The 20,362-nt window shown below is 38.6% G+C and overlaps 3 protein-coding genes across 3 annotated transcripts in view; 1 reads left to right on the top strand and 2 right to left on the bottom strand.

Moving 5' to 3' along the window:
* Window positions 1-1,243: 1,243 nt before the first annotated feature.
* LOC121512273 (basic immunoglobulin-like variable motif-containing protein) lies at window positions 1,244-9,392 on the bottom strand. Its single transcript, XM_041791450.1, has 10 exons — window positions 9,231-9,392; window positions 7,512-8,045; window positions 5,480-5,609; window positions 5,266-5,361; window positions 5,080-5,184; window positions 4,898-4,992; window positions 4,172-4,304; window positions 1,799-1,882; window positions 1,623-1,719; window positions 1,244-1,534 (listed from the first exon to the last, which is right to left on the bottom strand). The coding sequence occupies exons 2-10, from the start codon at window positions 7,987-7,989 to the stop codon at window positions 1,244-1,246; spliced, it is 1,509 nt and encodes a 502-aa protein (XP_041647384.1). The 5' UTR covers window positions 7,990-8,045; window positions 9,231-9,392.
* Window positions 9,393-9,526: 134 nt separating this feature from the next.
* si:ch211-201h21.5 (uncharacterized protein LOC555526 homolog) lies at window positions 9,527-16,778 on the top strand. Its single transcript, XM_041791556.1, has 6 exons — window positions 9,527-9,674; window positions 13,380-13,568; window positions 14,561-14,743; window positions 15,996-16,107; window positions 16,172-16,308; window positions 16,390-16,778. Exons 2-6 carry the CDS (start codon window positions 13,386-13,388, stop codon window positions 16,753-16,755), a joined length of 981 nt encoding a protein of 326 aa, XP_041647490.1. The 5' UTR covers window positions 9,527-9,674; window positions 13,380-13,385; the 3' UTR covers window positions 16,756-16,778.
* A 1,111-nt stretch (window positions 16,779-17,889) lies between these two features.
* tmem131 (transmembrane protein 131) overlaps window positions 17,890-20,362 on the bottom strand; it is an 82,772-nt gene continuing 80,299 nt past the window's right edge. The window contains exon 41 of the mRNA XM_041791081.1: window positions 17,890-18,819. Within this exon, the coding sequence (XP_041647015.1) occupies window positions 18,553-18,819 (267 nt within the window). The 3' untranslated portion in view covers window positions 17,890-18,552. The remainder of the gene's footprint in view (window positions 18,820-20,362) is intronic.

Raw genomic sequence — 20,362 nt, forward strand, 5'->3', positions numbered from 1 at the left:
GTGTAAGAGAGTTTTTATTGTGTGTTATTCCACTTGCAAAATGTGAAGTTTATGTTACTGCTATTTATGGCTGAGAATTGTCCTGTAACAGAGGTAGTACATACAGTATAGTCAATGGGAGGATGTAATGCCTGCCTATTTATGAGAGGCCTGCCTGAGATGCTGAGTGCAGCACTGTGTACAAAATCCATGCGTTAATGTTTGTATTCACATTTATGGACTCACAGATATGGTGTGGTTTATGAAAATGTTGGTGAGATACACCCAGAGTGGTTTACTGTGATGATAAGGTGCTAGAATATCCATATAACAGTAAAGCACACTTAAAAGCCAATGAGCGTCATTAACGTTGACGTGACATATAATCAATACGAATGTTTCTCTTGGCATCTTTTTTTTAAACAATGGAGTGTTAGACGGCCAAGCCTAACCAAAATGACTCAAAACAAGCCCTGAAATGAGTAAAGTTGCTTTTATTGTTATTGTCTGTGTATTACTGCATTGTGCTGACTCTGTGAGACCAAGCATCTTGTAAACTACTTTTTAATATTATGACCTGATGACGTGCCCGTGCTCAGCCCCCAGATGGGCTTGGAGTAGTCTGAGTGCAGGCCAGTTTATTGCTACTGGGAGAGTGAACTGAACTGCATGTTCAAAGGATAAAGATATACATCAAAAGTTGTAAAAATGGGCTTTAAAGGTAAAATGCACATTTTCCCACTGAAATGCCTAAGAAAAAATGTCACATATAGAGTTAAGTACTTATATTACCTTAAATATTTCCAATAGGTTTCAAAGCCAGAGAAATTCTTCATTGTATTTATTGTTCTTCATTGCTGTGGAAACCCTGGATGTTATGCCAAAGACTGCTACACAAGGAAGCTGCTGTTCTGTTGCAGTAATTTATTCATGTTTTGTGCTGTTCACTTGTGTAGGACCATGATTATTCTCTGACATCGGCTGTGGGTCCTGTCACCTGAAGTATCCTTGTTCATTTGGACTCTGGTCCATTCTGCGTTCACTTTCATTAGGGAATAGTAACAGGGAATCATAGGAGTGGTTTGTGGCTGCCCTTGATGTTGTGATTGAGAGCCCCTGGTGGTGGACATTGTTGGATTTGGTTTTTGTAATGGGATTTGTTGGCATGAATACGGAATAACACCAGACTTCTTTAAAATTTACCTGTGGGCTACTGTATTGTACTGTAATGCCTGTTATTTAACCCTCCCCGTGTTTAACCTTCTCAGTCTGTGATGTCTTCCTCTAAGTCGCTGTCAGGTGAACTCCTCTGTCTGTACTCTGCCGTGTTGGACTGACGTTTCCAGCTGCTGTCTTTCTGACTGCCCATGCTGTGGGAGCGTCCCAGATTGGCGAGGCGCTTCGATGAAATCCTGTCCTCTGCGTCGTCTGAGGCATGGGCTTGCTCCGTGCTGTGGTAGTCATGCCGCAGGTTCTCCAGATTTAAAGCCCAGGGACCGAGCTTCTGCCAGTTCACCCTCTGAAACGCCATGATGCAGTGCAGGTTTCCCCCCACCTGAGAGATGGGACAGTTAGTCTCAATCAGACCCAGAAATACAAACATAATGGGTTTACTTAAATAAGAGAGGTACGAGGTGGGAAACCTTTTTGGTTTTGCGGCGCTGGAGGCCCCTCTCTGTGTGACGGATGTCCAGGTATTCTGGGTTTTGTGTGTTCAGATCAGTCACAATGTCCATCCATCTGAACAGAGAGACTCCATGTTAGAAGGCTCACAAACACACCATAACATATAGAGAAATTGAACACACGCAGGTCTTACTTTTTACAGTGGATAGCTGGATGTTTCCGACTGGGCTCACCAATCAGGATCCAGTACTCCATCTCATTTGTGGGTAAAGGGCCTCTTTAAACAAAAAAACAGCATCACTCATCAGGTTATGAAATAAATGGTCAGTTATTGAATTCTACACTGCTCTGACTGAGTCCCTCATAATCTTCTCCATCACTGTGCTGTCACCACAAACAGCAAGGGCAGTCAGTAGCAGAGCAATCACTCCTGAGAAAGTGATGAGCTGCAATCTCAACTTGACCCAAAGTAATTTATATAGCACCTTGCATACATAAAAACATGAAGCCATGAGAGCTTTACAAAATGACGGACCAGAAATTGATAGAGAAAGCTTTAAAAGGCTAATGGTGAAGACTGAAATGAATAAAGAGAGACAATTAATACAGTAAGAAACAGTCAAATTTAAGTCATTAAGAAAAGAAAATCTGTAAAAGTTAAAAAATAAAGGTAATTTTTTACAACAATTAAACATAGTGTTAGCTTTAAAGCATTACTTTTGATGCATAATTTCTAAACTGTTATAAATGCTTAATTATTCTTTAATTGGGTATGTCTGCAATATTTTTTTAATCAGGTGGAAAAATTACACAACTATTATACTCAAGTAAAAGTACAGTTACTCTGGTCAAATTTTACTTCAGTAAAAGTCAAAGGTATTTAATTCAAATGCTCTTTCCTGTTTGCAATAACAACAAGAGAATAGATCTCCAATCAGGTCATTCAGGTAAAGTTACACCGCTATAATAAAGTAAAATACGCAGCAAAAATGGTAGTGTTACCTAAACTTATATGCAGTTAAATTGAATACTTTAAAAGGCTCTATATTGGTCCACACGACATATAGTTAAACTACACTTTTCACAGTGTTAAATACTTTTACAATTACAATATGACAGAGCTGCAGTCATTCTAGAAAATATGTGGTCAAGAGTCAACCTCATAGCAAGGCGATGCATACTGATGAAGAGTATGCACTATGTAACAGACACAGGTGGAAACTCTAACTCAGTGGATAACTTCGCTCATGGTGCAAATTAGTCGCACGTCAAAAACAACAAAATTTCACCAGAAAAAGGAGCAAAAGAATCCCAGTAGGGATCACTGTACAACAGGAAACACCCAAAAACAACTAAACACATTAAAAAACATATCCACACTCTGCCAAAGAGCATGAGGGGGATCTCTGCCCTCACACAGCCTAGATTTGACAAAGCAGCCGGCTGAGCCTAAATCGACTGACTCGTTACAGAGCTGAACTAACGCAGGTGGATCAACACTGTCAAATAAGTCCAACACTAAAGGTCATTTCACTCAGAAGTTAAAATCACACTCTATGAGTTAAAATCAATGCAAAAATGTTTAACTCTGAGATAACACTCCAGTTTTTGCTGGAAAAACACAGGTGGAAAAAGTACGAGTATACAGGAGTAACTGGTTAAAACTTACCCAAGTAGAAGAAAAAGTACTACTTTCAAAATGTTCTCATAAAGTACTCAAAATCTACTTAATTACAGAAATTTGAGTAAATGGAATGAGTTACTTTCCGACGCTGCATTTACTAGGGCTGTCAGTGTTAACCCATTTAGCCTGATTTATACTTGTGATAACCAAACATCTGTCCTTTTAACCGTTCCCTTGAGCTATTAGAATGTACTTTTCAAATTCAATTCAATTTACTTGGGGATTCGTGAAATCAATCAATCAATCAATCAATCAGTACTATAGTAGCAGTATCAATAAAGTACTATAAGTTACAAAACAGCCTATAGGTTGTCAGTGATTCATAAATTAATCAATCAAATGTAAGTGAATAATTACCAAACTATTTAGATTCACGTTTGTGCATGTTACACAGATCACGATTCAAACATTTATTAAGAGTCAGTAGCTTTGTTAACAGAAATCTCTCAGCACTTAATGGAGCAAAACGTTTATTTATTTATTTATTTATAAATTAATTAATTAATTATTACGATCAATATGCTGCTCAGTACTCTCATGTGTATATTGTGCCTTACCTTATGTTTAGTTTAGTTTTGTACATATACCCTTTCTTAGTATATATTATCTTTCCAAAAATTATTCTTAATTTATCTTTAGATTCTAATTGTTTATTTATTCCTTATTTTATTGCTTTGTTTATTGGCTGTTACCGGGACCTCAGTGACCAATTGCCTTCTTTTTGCATGTAAATGTAGACTGGAATGACAATAAAACCCCTTGAATGCATGACAAACTCAATTGTTACAAACCAAGTGTTAGGAAAGTATTTTGTGATCTTATCTAAAGGGAACTTGTAATAATGTTGAATAAAGATTGAAAACCCTAAGCAATGACACGCACCTGTAAGCCTTTGCTGCTTTAAGCGGCGTAGCCTCAAAGCCCACTGGGCAGAAGTAATGGTTCTGACAGTGGTAAATGTAGGCCATCGACTCATCCTTCAGCCCCTGTGTCAGTTTCATCAGCGCTCCTTCAGCTGCAAGCATTGAAGAGGTTACCAGTTCTGTTTAATCTCTTTATGAAGTGACGCAGATCACATTGAGGTATAATACAAACCTCTTCCCTATGTGATAAATGACTGTTTTTAAATCAAACAAAGACAGGGTTTCTACTTTAACCCTTTAAAGCCTATAGTATCATATTTGATACACACTTTAATGAGACCTCTATCTCATCAAAATGACCAAGAAATTACTTAAAAATCTTTTATTTACAATCTAATAAATTACAAAAAATGCCCCCAGTGGATTATCAGCTGCCAACAACACCTAATGTATCACGTGATACAAAAAATATAGATGTGAAATTCTATGGCAATTTTTCTTTTGTCATCACCTTTGTGAGAAATGATTCATATATTGTTTTAATCTTGAGCTGGCTAAGCTGATGAAGTGGCCACATCAGCATCATCTCTGATTGGCCCATAATGAATGTGACACAAAGAACATTTGCCCAAGACTAGCATATACCTTATGTTACATTAATCTTTTTCATCAATTTGACATTAAAAAAACCCACACACAAAAAGAGGTTTTATAAGACACACACTTCTCAAATAGGAATACACACCCGTCTCTCCTGCGGTCTTGTGTTTTCCATGTGGTTTGTACAGAATGTACGAACAACCTCGCACTCGAAAATTATCATTGATTTGTCTGAACCACCTGTAACAAAAAATATGATTATGAACTATGAACTTAAGGTGTTTATTTTCCATAAATTACTGTTAAAACAATGATCATTTTGGTTACCGCATCAGAGTAGCATTTCCAGTGAAAGGACCAAACTTGATTTCTTCAAAAGGTGGCTGAAAACCCAGAATATGCAAAGCCTCCTCCTGAGAGATGGGTGGAAGGCTAGCAATAACGGGACATACATAATTAGTTTCTGTGACTTTCTATTTAAATATCAGATGAGTTGCATCTCCTGCTGCTCACCTCCCTGCACCCAGAGTGCTGTAGAGGAAATTCCAGCAGGAAACCAAAGAGGAGATCCCACAGGAAGTCTTGTACTGTGGTCGACTGATGCAGTACCTGAAGACAAAGAGAATTCCACAAAAATCATACCTAACTACAAAAAATATGGCTCACAGTCCTCTCTTCTCTCTGGTTTTATTGTGTTTTTCTTCCCAGGCACTAAATTTTAGATTACCATCTTCTGAGGTCGAGGACTTTTCTCTGTTTGATCTCCTCCAGCGTGGCATGAGAAGGGACGTCCTGCAGATTTCTGCTGATTCTGTCTGAAGATTTCATCTTTTTGGTCATGCTTTTCTTCACATTGCCTGAAAAACAGCATCAGTTTATTGGACACTTAACAAGGATCCAACAGTTTTCATTCTTTATTCTATACTTCCATTCTTAGTTGACCCAAATTTTAAACCTTTCTGTAAATTTTCAGGCTATGTTTGACATCGGAGTAATTTCAACATGTGTGTCACACATATATGTGCTAAAATGCTGAATGGCTTAATATGAAGAGATTTAAAAGCCAACGCCTGAAAAACCGTGTGAGCCATCCAATGCTCCACTGTTTTAATTTTAATGATTTAAGCTTATAGCTAACATAATTAAACTCTACTATCTCAAAAAAAATCAGAATACCACAAAACACAAGTCCGACAAAGGATTTATGGGATGTTCAGCTTCAGTCAGCTCTTTGTGAAGCTCCCCTAAATTCCCCTAAATTCTGCTTTGTCTTCCAATCTTCTGGAGACTGAGCTCATCCCTGTTGCTTGTGCACCTTGTCTTACCATACTTCCAGTCAACTTTCCATAAACATGCTTTGATACAGGCTCTGAGAACAGCCTTCCCTCTCAGCAATAACCTTCTGTGGCTTACCCTCCTTGTGGAGGGTGTCAGTGATGTCTTCTGGACAACAGTCAAGTCAGCAGTCTTCCCCATGATTGTGGTAGTGTGTACTGAACCAGAGTGAGAGGATGAAGGCCCAGGAAACATTTGCAAATTGAACTTTTCAACAATATTCTAATATTCTGTGATAGCGGATTTTTTGTGAACTGTAAGCTGTAAATATCAAGATAAGTTTTTGAACTAAATTATGAGTAAAAAAATGTGATATGAGCTAAATTTTCCAGTCATATGGGATGTTTTAGGGATGTACAGATCCATTGGTGTAAGAGTGGAATCAGGTCTTTTGACAAACATCTGCTACTAGATGGAATGGAGGTATACTCTTCCAAGCGTTATCTCTAGGCCCCTGATAACCCGTCTTTGAGTAATTCTGATTCTATGTGTGCATTCAAAGGCAAAAAAAACTTGGAAAAGTGTCAACAGTTCATCTTTCATTTTTTCATACTGATCCAGACAAGGCCACAGTTATTGTAAAGTGATCCAAAAGTATTCATTAAAGCTTCAAATCAGGTTGTTCAAAAGACAAGAAAGTTGAAACAATCAAATAAGATCAGCTGTTCAAATCCTGGTTTGATAAAAACCACAGCTGATAAAAGCACCAGTTTGTGTTGTTCAAAACTTTTGAGAAGGATAAGGATCATCCTGATCCAAGCAGAGGGGTGGATTCTGGCTGAATCACACAATAAAACATAAAAAAAAAAAAAAAAAAAAAAAACATAAAAGACATTACTTGTAATATTATTAAAATGAATTTTAATTTAAAGACATTTTTGAAAAAAAGTTTGCACTATACTCCTGTACAGCTACAGTTATAAAGTAAATAATATTATGGGTTGTGAGAAAACTTGTGCATTTTTTTTGTCAAAACAATGGCATGGTGGTTGCTGGCAGTTTTTCCCAACAGCATCAATATTAAATGTCTACTTTGAAGTAACCATCAGGATTTTCTAGACTGAATGGAGTTTGGCGCTCCCTCTGATGCAGTCTGTAATGTGAACTCCCCTTTAAAGCACTGATAATCTGGATTCGGTAATCATCCAAGTCTGTATCAAGCTGATCCTGTCCAATAATTCTCTGAAAAACAAACAGGATCAAAGAAAGCTGGATTATAAAACCCTTGGCAGAAAAAAAAAACTGTTAACCAAATCCAGGTCATTGTTATCTGGTTTAAACCTTTTGAACAACCAAGCCAAAGAAATCATTGTTATTACACTACAAATTAACCCTAAAATTAAAACAGGAATGGAAGCTTCTACTGTAAATGTTTGAGTTGGTTTAATTTTCTAGGAACATGTAGACAGACTTCTTTTTCTTACTTGTTCTTGTTTTTCTTGTGAGCACAGCATTGAAGTCTGTGGTATCAATCTCCCACGCCAAAATAGGCTTAGTGTTTCCAGATGACACCTCCATCATGTCACAGTCCCCGTCTGATCCTGCATTGGTCCCTCCAGACTGACCAGCGCTGAAGTCAGTTGAGGGTTTGGACTTCAGCAGTGATGGGCCATCCCCAGTCACCCGGTCCCTGGCTGTGTTTGGGGGTCTGTACACAGAGGCTGCCTGGTTGAGGAGAGCATAATCTGAGCAGACTGTGTAAAACTTCTCGCGGGAGTGTGTGACGGGGCAGGTCCAGGGCAGGTGCAGCTCAGCGCTCGAAGCCCTTCTCACTCTGGCAGCATCTCGGATGATTGAGCTCATCAGACCGTGTTCCTCCCCCCCATCTGTGGGCCGTTGCTGCCCCGATGGTTCTGCTGGCCCTGAGAGGTTTGCTCCTTGACCTTCTGATGTATTAGGCATTGAATGGCCACGTTAATGTAACAGATGCCTGAAGTATCTGTGATGGCTGTATACTTCTAGGGAACAAAAGACAGGCATATTTAGAAACACTAGAGATATGAAAGGAATATGTAAGAGCAGTTATCAGGGCTGGGGAATGTTTGAAGTTTTGAAGCTGTATCAATACAGTTTTACATTTTTAATTGGAAAAGTTCTGAATAGTTCATAGAATGGTCTTTTTTATAAGAAAACTAGTGTTTTGGCCTGTTTTGTTTGGATTTGGATGATAAAAGTTATTAAAATTTATGTCCATCTTTGTCAGCAACATATTGGTTCTTTTTGTGTGGACCTGGGGAGCCTCAGCTCTTTTTGGGTACGAGTAGGGGGGTTAATGAGAAAGAGGTTGGGAACCATTGGCCTAAAGTCCAAACAGCAACAACTGTATAGAAACAATTTTAAAAACAACTTTGGAAATTTGAGCTGCGATTTAGACATTATTGAGTTGGTGGATTATTGAATCATCTGGCTGGACCAGATGATTAAGACAAAGCTGCTCAAGTTTCTATATTATTGATAACACAGAGTATTAAAATAATGTAGACTGTATATTTTGAAACAAATGGTCTTTAAGAGCATAGAACATTTTGACGTCAATATACTGACATTGCCATTGGTTTTGCACAATTTAGACAATGTGCAAGAATTTATTTTCAGCATTTTATGAAAATTAAAACCAAAATCTGCCCAATATTGGTAGTCTAGGACTTCTATAGTGGTCTTCATGTTATCAAACACGTTTTAACATCGTTTGAGTTTTGCAGTAATATTTAAGTTTCTCAGTCTTCTACTCTGACTAGGTATTTCTTTGCAAAATAAAAATATTTCTGAACATATCGTGTATCGCCATTCTTCTAAAATAAAAATGGAAATATGATTTTTGGTCCACATTGGACAGCCCTGAGTCCAAACACATCAATAGTTAATCAAATAAACGATCTCTTGGCGTTCTTTAAAGTCTAAATCCAGTATGACATTGTTTTGACTTACAGAGACATTACAGGGGACTGTGAACATTACCTTAACCCTACAATAAGTCACCTATTATAAAAACAGGCTGCAGTGTCTTCTAATAATTGTCAGTAGTTAGCTTTTGGGCTTATTGAACATTAACTAATATTGCACTATGAAGCGCAGCAGCTCTATGTTGTAGTTAGCAAAAGCAAACACGCCCAGCTGCTCCGTTATCTCTTTTTAAACCTTACCTTTTGCAGGAAAGCGGAGCCAAAGGGGACAGGGAACCGAAAAACAACAAAGTATTCAAAAACTGGAGAAATAAGGTGCATATTTCAAAGCCATAATAAAAATTGATGGAACATAATGCCGAGACGTCGTCTGCTGAACTCGTTTCCACTTCCTGGGCAGCTTGACCGGACTGTACCATTAGAGGGAGCGGGGGGGGGGGGGCACAAATGAATAAATCTACATAAGGAAATAAAATTACACAAGACACAGCGGAGAAGAATAGACACAATTTAGCCTTAACATCCGTGTTTGTGTATATGTGTCATATTAAGTTCAAGTAATCGATTCACATCATGTTTTTGGAGTTTGCTACCCATGTTTGTAACAATGGGATGATCCTTCAATTGGGAGCATACACTGGAGCCACGCCGGTGACCTTTTAAAGTGGATTTTACGGGCAAAAGGTAAGTGTGTGCAAGCTGTAATATTTCGATATTGTAGAACAACATAACTACGTAATCTTCTTTTGATTTGGGATTAAAAAAACAAGAAATAAATCGTATTGATTGCCATAGCACCGATTAGTCTCACCAAAACTTGGTCAAACATAACTTTTAAATCCTTAATTGTGCAACTTAAAGTTAAAAGAGCTGTTTTACCTGAAGGGGAACCATAAGAGTGTGATAAATAAGCCCAAACAAGGGCTAATTACAAATATATCGAAAATTTGCATCCAGTTTTATATGTGTACTGACTTAGCATTACGATTTAACTTAGCCATGTTAAAACAGGGAGGCTACTGGGTGACTTTTCACCTCTGAAAAACCACGCCACCAAATATTCTGATTGGCTAATGCGCCTGGTTTCTGTGCATGGTTCTGTTGACAGGTAGCCTAACAGTTATCATTACAAAAGGGCGGGCCTCACTAAGGTGCTTTGATAATTTGTTAAATCACAACTGCAATCATGAACAGCCAAACCCAGCAGATGTCCAGTCTGACAGAGTACACAGGCAGATACTGACATATGCAGCAAAGGCTGTTAGCAAGCAACACCTGAAAACATGTCCACTACAGAAAAGTTTTCAGACCTCCAAGCTCTGGTAGAGCAGGACTTCCATCTGGGAGGAAACGGAAGACATCGAAGAAGATGAAGAGCTACCTGTGTATTCAACACTGCAAGAAACACAGGTAACTGTGGCACATGAGGATCAACAGCTCATCTTGGCATCTGCACCAAAAGATGTACAGGAAACTACTGCAGAAGCTGTAAAGTCGGCAGCAGAGGAGCTTGAACAGCTTCAGCCAGGTAGAGCAAACTATGGAAAAACTCTGTTACAGCGTCGGGGACCTACACCTGGGGAAACAGCCTTGTTTCTCACCTAAGAAACCACAGGAGGTAGGTAGAAAATGCAAGAGTAAGCGTAAACATGTCACCCACCTAGGAAATCACCTAGAGAACATTGACACTTCACTGAAGGCTGCTGCCGCTCCTAAAGAGTCACATATGGGGTTTTCTATGTCTATACCCTGTCACAGCAACACAGCAGGCCCCCCAAGAGTAGGGCCATGAATCTGGCTGAGGTTTTCTGTCAGCAGAAAATGGTCTACGTCTCTGAGGCAGACTTCATGTGCAGCAAAGGTTAGGTGACAAGAGAAGACAGCTTTGATCGCCGAGGTGAAGCGTCTAAAAGAAAGTCTTCCAATTCAGGAAGAAGAAGCTGCCAAGGCTTACATGAGAGAAGAAACCACCATCAGTCAGCTGGAGATCATGGACAAGGAGAGTTACAAGAAGGCAGCTCTTAACAAGGCCAGGAAGCTAGAGGAAGCTCTGGAAAAAGCAAAAGATATTCAAAAAGATCTGGAGACCGGGGAAACAGCAGTGGCGAGAAGAAAGGAGCGATATACTGCTGAAAATATAAGAGCAATATCAGGAGGCCCGCTAGCAGAAAATCACTGCAGACGAAATGAAGGAGAGGATGGACAATCTCACAGAGGAGATAGAAAAGCTGTGGCAAAGATTCCCCCGGCTTTTCAAATACGTGGATGAAGATCTTAACCACTACCTCCTAAAGATTAAATAAAGTGTTACACTTCAAAAATAGACACATTTTACTTCCCTTTTCTTTAACTATTGCCAGACTGACCCACTGCTGATAAAACTGGGCAGAAAATGATTTTGATTTTTTATTCTTTCTGTAATATAAAAAGGGAATTATGGTCATCTGTGGAAAATTAAGTATTATTTAACACCAACTCTAAAAATGTTAGGTCACTGTGCAAAACAAAATGTTTTGCAAATCTCATTTATTTACAATAGAACAACATATCAGATGTTGAATCTGAGACATTTTACCATTTAATGAAAAACTTTTTTTTAACTTCATGGCAGCAATATCTCAAAAAGTAGGGACGGGACAACAATAGATTGGAAAAATAAGCAGTACTAGAGAAAAACAGGAGTTTAGCACTAATTAGATCAGCTGTTACAGCTCAGTAATATGACTTTGTATAAAAGTGGCATTTTAGAGAGGCAGAGTGAATTAGAGAGGTTCACTAATCTGTGACATTACGAAGACTTTGTATATCCCACCATCTACAGTACATCATATAATCAGAAGATTAATGCTCACTAAGATAAGATACACGTTGTTGTCCTTTAAAATGGACTAAGGCAAAATGGAAAACTGTTCTGTGGTCAGATGAATCAAAATTTTAAATTATTTTTGGAAAGAATTTATATATTGTGTTCTGAAATATTATGCTGTTTCTGTTCATTTTTTCATAAATTGTCGATATAAGGGGCAGTCAATAGAATTTTTCACACCACAATCATATTGTAATCTGTATTTTGATCAACAAAATAACCGATAATGACAATCGCATTTTCTTTAAAAAAAAAAACTTAAAATACTGTGTTCCAAATTATTATTGAAAACAGAGTTTGAAAACACTCAGTAGTTTCTAAAGGACTGAAACAGAAATCTGTTGTAATTTTTTGCATTTAGATTTAATTTTTCTTAAATCAAAGCTATTCCAATCAAAAACGTCTGTACATATCAAGTTACATATTAACATAGGAGCTCTCCTTTAATATCACCTTAGCAACTCTCTCATCCATTGAACTTGTAAGTCCATGTTTAGTTTCTGTCTGTATTTCCTTTGAAGTTGCCAGAATAGCCTCCCAGAGCTGCTGTTTTGAGGTAAACTATCGTCCACCCTCATAGAGCTTCCTTAAGGATGCTCCACAGGCTCTCAGTAGGATTGAGGTCAGGGGATGATGGTGGCTACACCATGATTTTTTCTTCCTTTATGCCCATAGCAGCCAAGGCCTGAGTGGGATTTTTCTGCAGCATGGGATGGTGTGTTGTCTTTAATGAAAAGGATTTTACTCTGGAAGGCACGGTTCTTCTTTTTATACCATGGCAGGGAATGGGCATGTAGGAGCTCCACATATTTTGCTGAGGTAATTTTGACACCTTCAGACACCTTAAAGGGGCCTACCAACTCGCTTCCTGTGATTCCAGCCCAAAACATTACTCCACCACCTTCTTGCTGAAGTTGCAGCCTTGTTGGGACATGGTGGCCATACAACAACTATCCAGAACTCCATCCATCTGGATCATCAGTGAATTCATCAGTGTTTGAATATTAGTCTTCATATATTTCTGAGCCCACAGAAATCGTTTCTCCTTGTGAGCATTGGTTTAGGGTGGCTGAAATACACACATCGGTATGCCTCTGGAGGATCCTGCATCCAGTGGTTCTTAGACTCCAGAGGCATCAGCAGCTACAAATGCCTGTTTGCTACTCTTGGGTAGATTTTTCACATCCGCACTTTTAATGCTGTGGATTTGCTTGACTGAAACTTTCCTTAATACGCCTTTATCCTGCACTCTAAAACACACAGATCTTTTCAGATTATGATGATCTCTCTTAATTTTTCCTGAAATATCCAGTGTTTTCATTGCTTTGGCAACATACTGCACTATTTTCCAATTTTCATCTACAGAAAGTTTTTTTTGCATGAAACCTGTGACTTTCTGATAACGTGGAACAACCTCCTTAAGTAGTTTCCCTGTAATTAGGCTCATTTGTCAAACTAATGACCAAACCTGTCTGAGATTGTTTGTTTGTTTCATTGTGATTATGCAAATGTACATTTTACAGACAACAATGGAGAAGAAGCAGGTGATCATCGACACGGACTGCGGCATAGACGACGCCCAGGCCATAATGTTGGCTTTGGTGGCCCCCAACATCCAGATTGTGGGAATCACCTGTGTGTTTGGGAACGCAGCTGTGGAAAATGTGTGTCAAAACGTCCTGAGGGTGCTCTCCGTCTGTGAGCGTGAAGGGGTACGTTTACTAACGCTTTACAGACACATGAATGTTCAACTGAACAAAAGTTTGCACAGTAAAAAGAGAAGAAACAAGAAAACATACTGATTTTGACTGGACATTTCAGACACAGGTGTCTTACAACAATCACTTGAGACACATTCACTGCAGTCTGGTGATCCCCATTTCACTAATTGTGAGACTAATAGCACCTCTGCTGAATTAAACCATTCATTTAGGGAGTGTAATCATTTATTTTGCATTTAATTTTTTGTTCAATTGACATTTAGTTTAATTAGAGATCTGATTACTGGTGAGCAACTGAACCTTGAGTTTTTTCAATTAATAAAAATTAGGCTGGATCAATCTGAGCCAATTACAGACTTTGAAAGATTAAAACTCTGGAGAGCCAATACTCATTATGAGAATATGTACTACATTCTTTGTCCACAAGGGCTGCTAAAGTCCACACAAAACCAGATTTCCTCATGGTTGCTGGATATTTTCTTTGTTAGATATTGATTTATTATTTTAAGGGGACAGATTATTTTTTTCAGATTATTTTTTTAAACTTGAAGTCATTAACTGCTATATTTACAGAACTAACAATCTGAATCAATCACAGTTGCACCATTTTATCTTATTCTTCTCCATCATATTTATTCAGCACCCTTGAATGCCTTGAGCTGTAGCCTACTTTTAATGCACACAAGCTTGTATATATTAGATAAAATGGTTAATTAGGGCATTTGGGGATTTTATTAAAATTTTTATTTTCATATTTCATGTTTCTTTCCGTTACACTGATAGCAACACTAAGCAGAGTTAATTTGAAGTTTGTGAAAGCAAACTTGGCCATTAAAGCTGAGCTGGAGAAAACTTTCTCTTCATTTTGTTAAAATCTTTACTACCTGCCCTGAATGCAAACTGCTGACCAGTAGGTGGCAGTAATATTACATTTTAACTAGTTTGTGAGTGAGCTCTGAACAAAGCTGAACATGTGTCTGCAGATCCCAGTGTTTCGTGGTGCTGGCGCTCCTCTGGTCGGAGCCAGCAGCTCGCACGGTGAACACTTTGGCACTGATGGACTTGGTGATGTGCTTCAAGACAGAGACCCTCAGTGGGAGGAGAAAATCCAGAGAGAGCATGCGGTGAATGCAATGATCAGACTGGTGACAGAAAACCAGAAGCAGGTGAGAAACCTCTCTGTGGTCTTAAACAAAGGCCTGAGTGATGTGGACCAAAAATCACAGCAGAAGATTTCTTCACTGAATGGTGATAAATGATATTCTGTATCTTGATTTTTCTTTTTGCAAAAAAAAAAAAAAAAAAAGGAATGGTTGTGACAATACAACAATAATGAACTTTGATATGATTCTGGTGAAAATCAGACAATATTCAAACTTGTCTGGTACCACAGAAACAAAAAGAGACATCCTGGACTCTCATTATTGGGAGGTTTGTATAGTTTTGTATGCATGCACGTCCTCAGGTAGTGAAGTATGTAGTGCAAGCTCATCAGGCTGCTGTTATCGCTGTTCACCGTCAGTGGAGCCACTCTTGCCAAATCCTGTCGGTAACAGTGCAAACATCTTCTCCTCCAAGAACAGCTTTTAGTGTGTTTCTTTGCTTGTCTTTTAATAGAGAAATGTTGTCCAGTTCTGATAAAACTGCCACTATAGCTACAATCACGTTAATCTTTTCACTGGCCACTGTGTGATTGAGTTGGTAAGCTAAATCATTGGCTTATCCTCATTTTTAAGTCTTTACTAAATCTGCTCCCATTATAATCATAATTGGGTGATTTTATTCATGTGAAAAGTTCTGGAAGCTGCAGTCTTCACTCTGTCACAAAATGTACTTTTGCTATCTGCACCCAAGGTCCGTCTTGAGCTAGGTAAAACGGGTTTCATGTACGCTACTCCTGCAGCCTTGAATCTTCAGCTGGAAAATGTACGCCTGGGGAAGCTGGTCTCCTACAATTGTTTTAAAAGTAGATTGAAGGCATTGGAGGAAGATGCATCAGGTTGTAGATGTTTTTTTAATCAATCAAATTTTATTCATATAAAACTTTTCATACAAGACAATGTAGCATAAAGTGCTTTACAGACAGATAATTAAAAGAAGATAAAAGGAAATATGACCCAAACCCACTCCAACAAACCCTCTAACCCACCTGTAAATACTGTAAATTCTCTTAAATAAAATTCAGAAATTTTTATTTCTCCATTTAGACTTCAGCATTTCCAATAGATTATCTTGCAGTCAGTATATTACTATTGATGGTTCTTACTGTAAACAATCTACTGAGCATTAGACCTAGCATCTATTTTCATCAACATAAACTGAATTAATATCGACATTGTTGTCTCACACTTTCTCATTTGAAAGCACATAAATGTATCTTAAAAAAATTACCCAGCCTTGCTTAAACTCACTCTTTAGGTCTCCCTGGTAGCCCTTGGTCCCCTCACTAATCTGGCGCTGGCAGTCAGACTGGATCCAGGTTTTCCTCAGAAGCTCAAAGATCTGTACATCATGGGCGGCAACATGGAAGGTAAAAGCCTCAACAGTAAGTGTTTAAAACATTCCAGCTTGTATAACTCTTCATGTCTTTTTAGGAAAAGGGAATGTGACACTGTGTGCAGAGTTTAACTTTGCCATGGATCCAGAGTCAGCCTATGTTGTTCTAGAAGAGTTTCTCTGCCCAACTTACATTGCATCATGGGAATTCACCTGCAGGAACGCGCTAACCTGGGTAAGACATGCTTTTAAAAACTACCAAACCAGTCTTGTTTATTTTTCTTTACTAATTTAACTGGTGTTTATTGATCTGCAGGACTTCTTTGAGGAGTTGATCAACCAGGATGCTCCTGCTGCAGCCTTTATGAAGGTGATCACATCTAAATGCTGGGCGTACTCCAGAGAGACCATGAGGAATAGGAGAGATGTGTACTTTGGACCTTGCTTTGTGTCTTATGATGCCTATGCGATGGCGGCGTGCATTGACAGCAGTGTGGTCACAGAGAAGATGGAATGTCCAGTTCGTGTGGAGCTGCAGGGTTCGATCTGTCGTGGGATGATGGTCCTGGATCCCACTAATGAGCTGAAGAAAAATCACAGTGTGTTTGTTTTGACAAAATGTGATGTTGCAAAGTTTAGACAGTTACTCATGGAGTCTTTAAGACAACCGTGTAAGAAGTAATCTTTAATAAAACCATGATCCGAGGTAAATGCTCCCTCCTTTATTACGGCGACAGACTTCTGAAGATTTCTGAAGGTAGCACTTCTCTAAATGTCTGTCTGATGTTTCAGGGCTGTCATACAAGCTGAAATTCTGGATAAGAGTGGGGTGGCGCTTGGAAAAATCTGTGAATGATGTGCTGTCAGGGGCAGCGGCCCTGGTAAAAATGAAAACAATATGTTTTTTTTCATAATTAAAAAGTTATTCTGAAATGTGTGTGGAATCGGTAACTTGTTTAGTATGCAACTCTATTCTGAAAATGAATGGGTTATATTTTGTGGCACTGAACCAAAATTTCCTACGTCCTAAACGCATCATAGCTCCTTTCCTCTGCCAGGGCCAGTGGTAGTAGCATTATAAGCCCTGAACTGAAGCTGGGCGTTACTATTGGGGTTCCAATGTTGTGTGACAGTGTCATCAGCCAATCAAATTTTGATGTGTTATTAAAAGACTGTCCTAGGGCCTGCAGGGTTTCTTGTGCTGGCCTGAGGGGATGTGAAGGTGGAAGGAGTTCGCAGCACCATTTATATGAACTTTAATTGAAAAACTGTTTTGAACTACTTTTTATCATTATCATTACTTCATTTTTCAAGAAAACCTAAATAACAGGCCATTAGGTGCTAAATGCCTCCAAGACCCCCACCTAACACCTCTGTACAGGCATATTAAGCCAATGAGCAAAGCTAATCAAACATTTTTTTCTGGAAGCCTAATACTGCAACAAGTTTTGGGAAAAAAAATCATAGAAATATAAACAGGATTACTATGTGAAAATGTGTTGTATTAAAGTAAAAGACAGCAGGAATGGTCACCAACTACATGAATCCAGGTTCTTAATGTCCAGCTGTAGAGAGAGAGAGGCGGGGTCAGCGTTTTTCAGGCGATATATGACGTGTAGAGGATTACATTAGACATTGTGTTGATTATTTCTAAACTTTATTAAGAATAATAGATTAATGATGGAATAATAGAGGTAACTGCAGTTTACAGTTCAACTCTCCCTATGAGCCAAAATCTGGAGGCTGTGTAGTTTGTTTCTGCTGCCCTCAAGAGTCAACACAGCTTACTGCAAGAATAAAAATCCATGAGACAATATTCTGCTGAAGTCCTTTATTTAAATTTGCTGACAAATAGAGGCGATGTACAATACAAACCTCAAACCCAAGTGTTCTTTGATAATCTGACCAAATTATTCTCCCAGAAGTCTTGGACATTTTTGGACAGAGCTCAGTTTAAAAAGGGGAACACAAACGTTTGTCCAACTTTTTGGGCCGTTTTGACAAATCACAACTCAGATTTCAAAAGATCCCTGCTGCAAAATAAAAGCCTAGTGCAATAATTTAAATGCAAATGTTTGTTTAAGACCAACTTTAGAGCAAACCAATAAAACTGATTGTGGTGACACATGGCTTAAATTAAGATCCAACATTAATACTGAACTTTGGAGCCACCATGAATCAAACTTTGAGAAGGAACGCAGCGTTTCTAGAACAGCAAAATGTCTGCACTGGCATTGGCATACCATGCTAACTCATGGGGGGCCTGTTAAAACAAAACCAAATAAAACTTTCTGCCCCCAGAAATAAAAAGCTGCAGAGAACTAAATGGCGGGGTTGGTAACCTGCAGCGCTGGGCTACCTTCACACTCCAGGTAACGTTGCTTTCTGTTGGGATTTCTTATCATAAAACGATTTGTTTTAGCGACAGAACACATCGGATTCATGGCGTGGTTCTGTTTAAGTGCGGTCGTGAGCTGATTTAATTGGTGTTGTCCGAGGAGCTGGGCCACGGCTCGGAGCTGCGTCTGCTCAGAGTGGGACCCCACATGCTCCAGGGGTTGTAGGTCCGACCAATCTCGGTGGTTGCTGGTGGTGACGGGGCAGGACTGCTGACCAGATCGGTCAGAGTCGTCGAGTTGGTCGTCGGAGGGAAAGGATGTAAGGCCGAATCTGCACTTGTAGACCAAATGGAGCTGCCGAACGGTGTGGTTGTAGACCAGGGGTTGCGACCGTTTCCCAGGAGTGACTAAAAGAAAAACAGAAATAGGACAAATTTGAGGATGGTGCCATTCAAAGATAAAGTATCAGAGCTAAAATAAAGCCCGAAAGTAGATTAATTACAGTGTAATTAGGCAACTTTGTGGCATGGTTTTATACCTTCTGAGTGACATGTAGATTAAAGCAACTGTTCACCACATATTTGCTGCATTTATTATATAATCTGGATTATCATTGACAGTGGACGATTGGGCTTTAAAATCATGACAACAGGATCGATAGAAAGGTTTCTCTTTGAGCAGATCTCTCCATGAGCTGCAGGACTTGGTGATGTTTCTGTTGAAGCTGAGGTACAATCTGTCTACAGCAATAATTTACTATACAGTGAGAACGTTTTTAAAAACAAGTTACTTTCTGAATTTGGAGAGAAACTGATTAATAATGTTTTTTAATTTAGCAGATTTTAAAACAGAGAACTAGAGGAAGAGAGAACGTGTAGACTTTGTGATTTTGGAGAAGTAAAGAATGAATCTTCTTTTCTTTTTCTATAAAAACAGCACAGACCAGGAACTTCACTTAATGAAGGCGTCTTATTTACAGTGGAGTCAGCTCTGAAGTTCCAGGAACAGTGGCTTATGACTTTGCTATTAAAACTTTTAGATTGAATCAACAAGTCAGATAAACATTTAATCCACTAAGATCAAAATCAAGTCTTGAACATCATCAGCCTGTGTCTCTGCTAGCGTAGCAGTCTAGTTTCACTGGTAAAAAGTTAAATAAATTGACTAACCACATCATTCTCTGGTCTAGTGTACAGTAATTGTATGCCCAGTTCAGACCCAAGAATCACAACAAGACAAACTGAAAGTCACAGCTGCTTTCAGCAGACCATTTCAAAGCATTTCAGTTCAAACCGCTGAAACTGAAGAAACATATCATTTCTATATCAAGACTCCAACATTCACTCAGTTAAAGTGATTTATTTCTAAGTTACTACACATAAATCTGGCTCTAAAGACGGACAATACAGCACATTCACTGATTTATTTCTGTATTTATCATCCTGATAATGCATTACGTAAGGCTGCATGATTGATGCATGAGGATGATAATTCCCTGTTGTTATCACTTCATATAAACTCGAAAAAGCTTTGCTAGTTCAGTATTCTTAGAACTAATATCTGCTGAAAACGGTATTTTTTCCACAGACAAATGTAGCCATTACAGCCATGGATTTTTCATGTATTAGCCAGTGTTCTGCTGTGAGTTCTGCTTATGCACACAGCTGAAGGCACACCATATTTATGTTTATATACAGCTGTAGAAATTATGTATGGCTGTACAAATGCCAGGGCCCTATGAAATCTTTTCTATTTTTTGCCAATTCCATTTTATTTTTTCTGTTTTAATTTTTTTGGAATTCTGTTTTTTAAATATTTCCACTAATTTTACCATAAAAAAGAGAGTCATGTTTATGTAAATGAATAAAATGTTCACTAATTAAATAATTTAGAAATAACCTTAAATTTATTGAAAAAGGGCCATAGTTGGCCCAGGAGCCGTTGTTTGCA

The sequence above is a fragment of the Cheilinus undulatus genome, linkage group 7 (genome assembly GCF_018320785.1).
Source record: "Cheilinus undulatus linkage group 7, ASM1832078v1, whole genome shotgun sequence".
Taxonomy (NCBI): domain Eukaryota; kingdom Metazoa; phylum Chordata; class Actinopteri; order Labriformes; family Labridae; genus Cheilinus; species Cheilinus undulatus.

Excerpts from the sequence above, each read along its gene's own strand:
- si:ch211-201h21.5 (XM_041791556.1), top strand. The coding sequence starts at position 13,386 with ATGGAGAAGAAGCAGGTGATCATCGACACGGACTGCGGCATAGACGAC. Across the intron at positions 13,569-14,560 it reads CCGTCTGTGAGCGTGAAGGG|ATCCCAGTGTTTCGTGGTGC; the intron begins GTACGTTTACTA and ends ATGTGTCTGCAG. Across the intron at positions 16,309-16,389 it reads GCAGGAACGCGCTAACCTGG|GACTTCTTTGAGGAGTTGAT; the intron begins GTAAGACATGCT and ends ATTGATCTGCAG.
- LOC121512273 (XM_041791450.1), bottom strand. The coding sequence starts at position 7,989 with ATGCCTAATACATCAGAAGGTCAAGGAGCAAACCTCTCAGGGCCAGCA. Across the intron at positions 5,610-7,511 it reads CACAAGAAAAACAAGAACAA|GCAATGTGAAGAAAAGCATG; the intron begins GTAAGAAAAAGA and ends GCTGTTTTTCAG. Across the intron at positions 1,720-1,798 it reads CCAGCTATCCACTGTAAAAA|ATGGATGGACATTGTGACTG; the intron begins GTAAGACCTGCG and ends CTCTCTGTTCAG.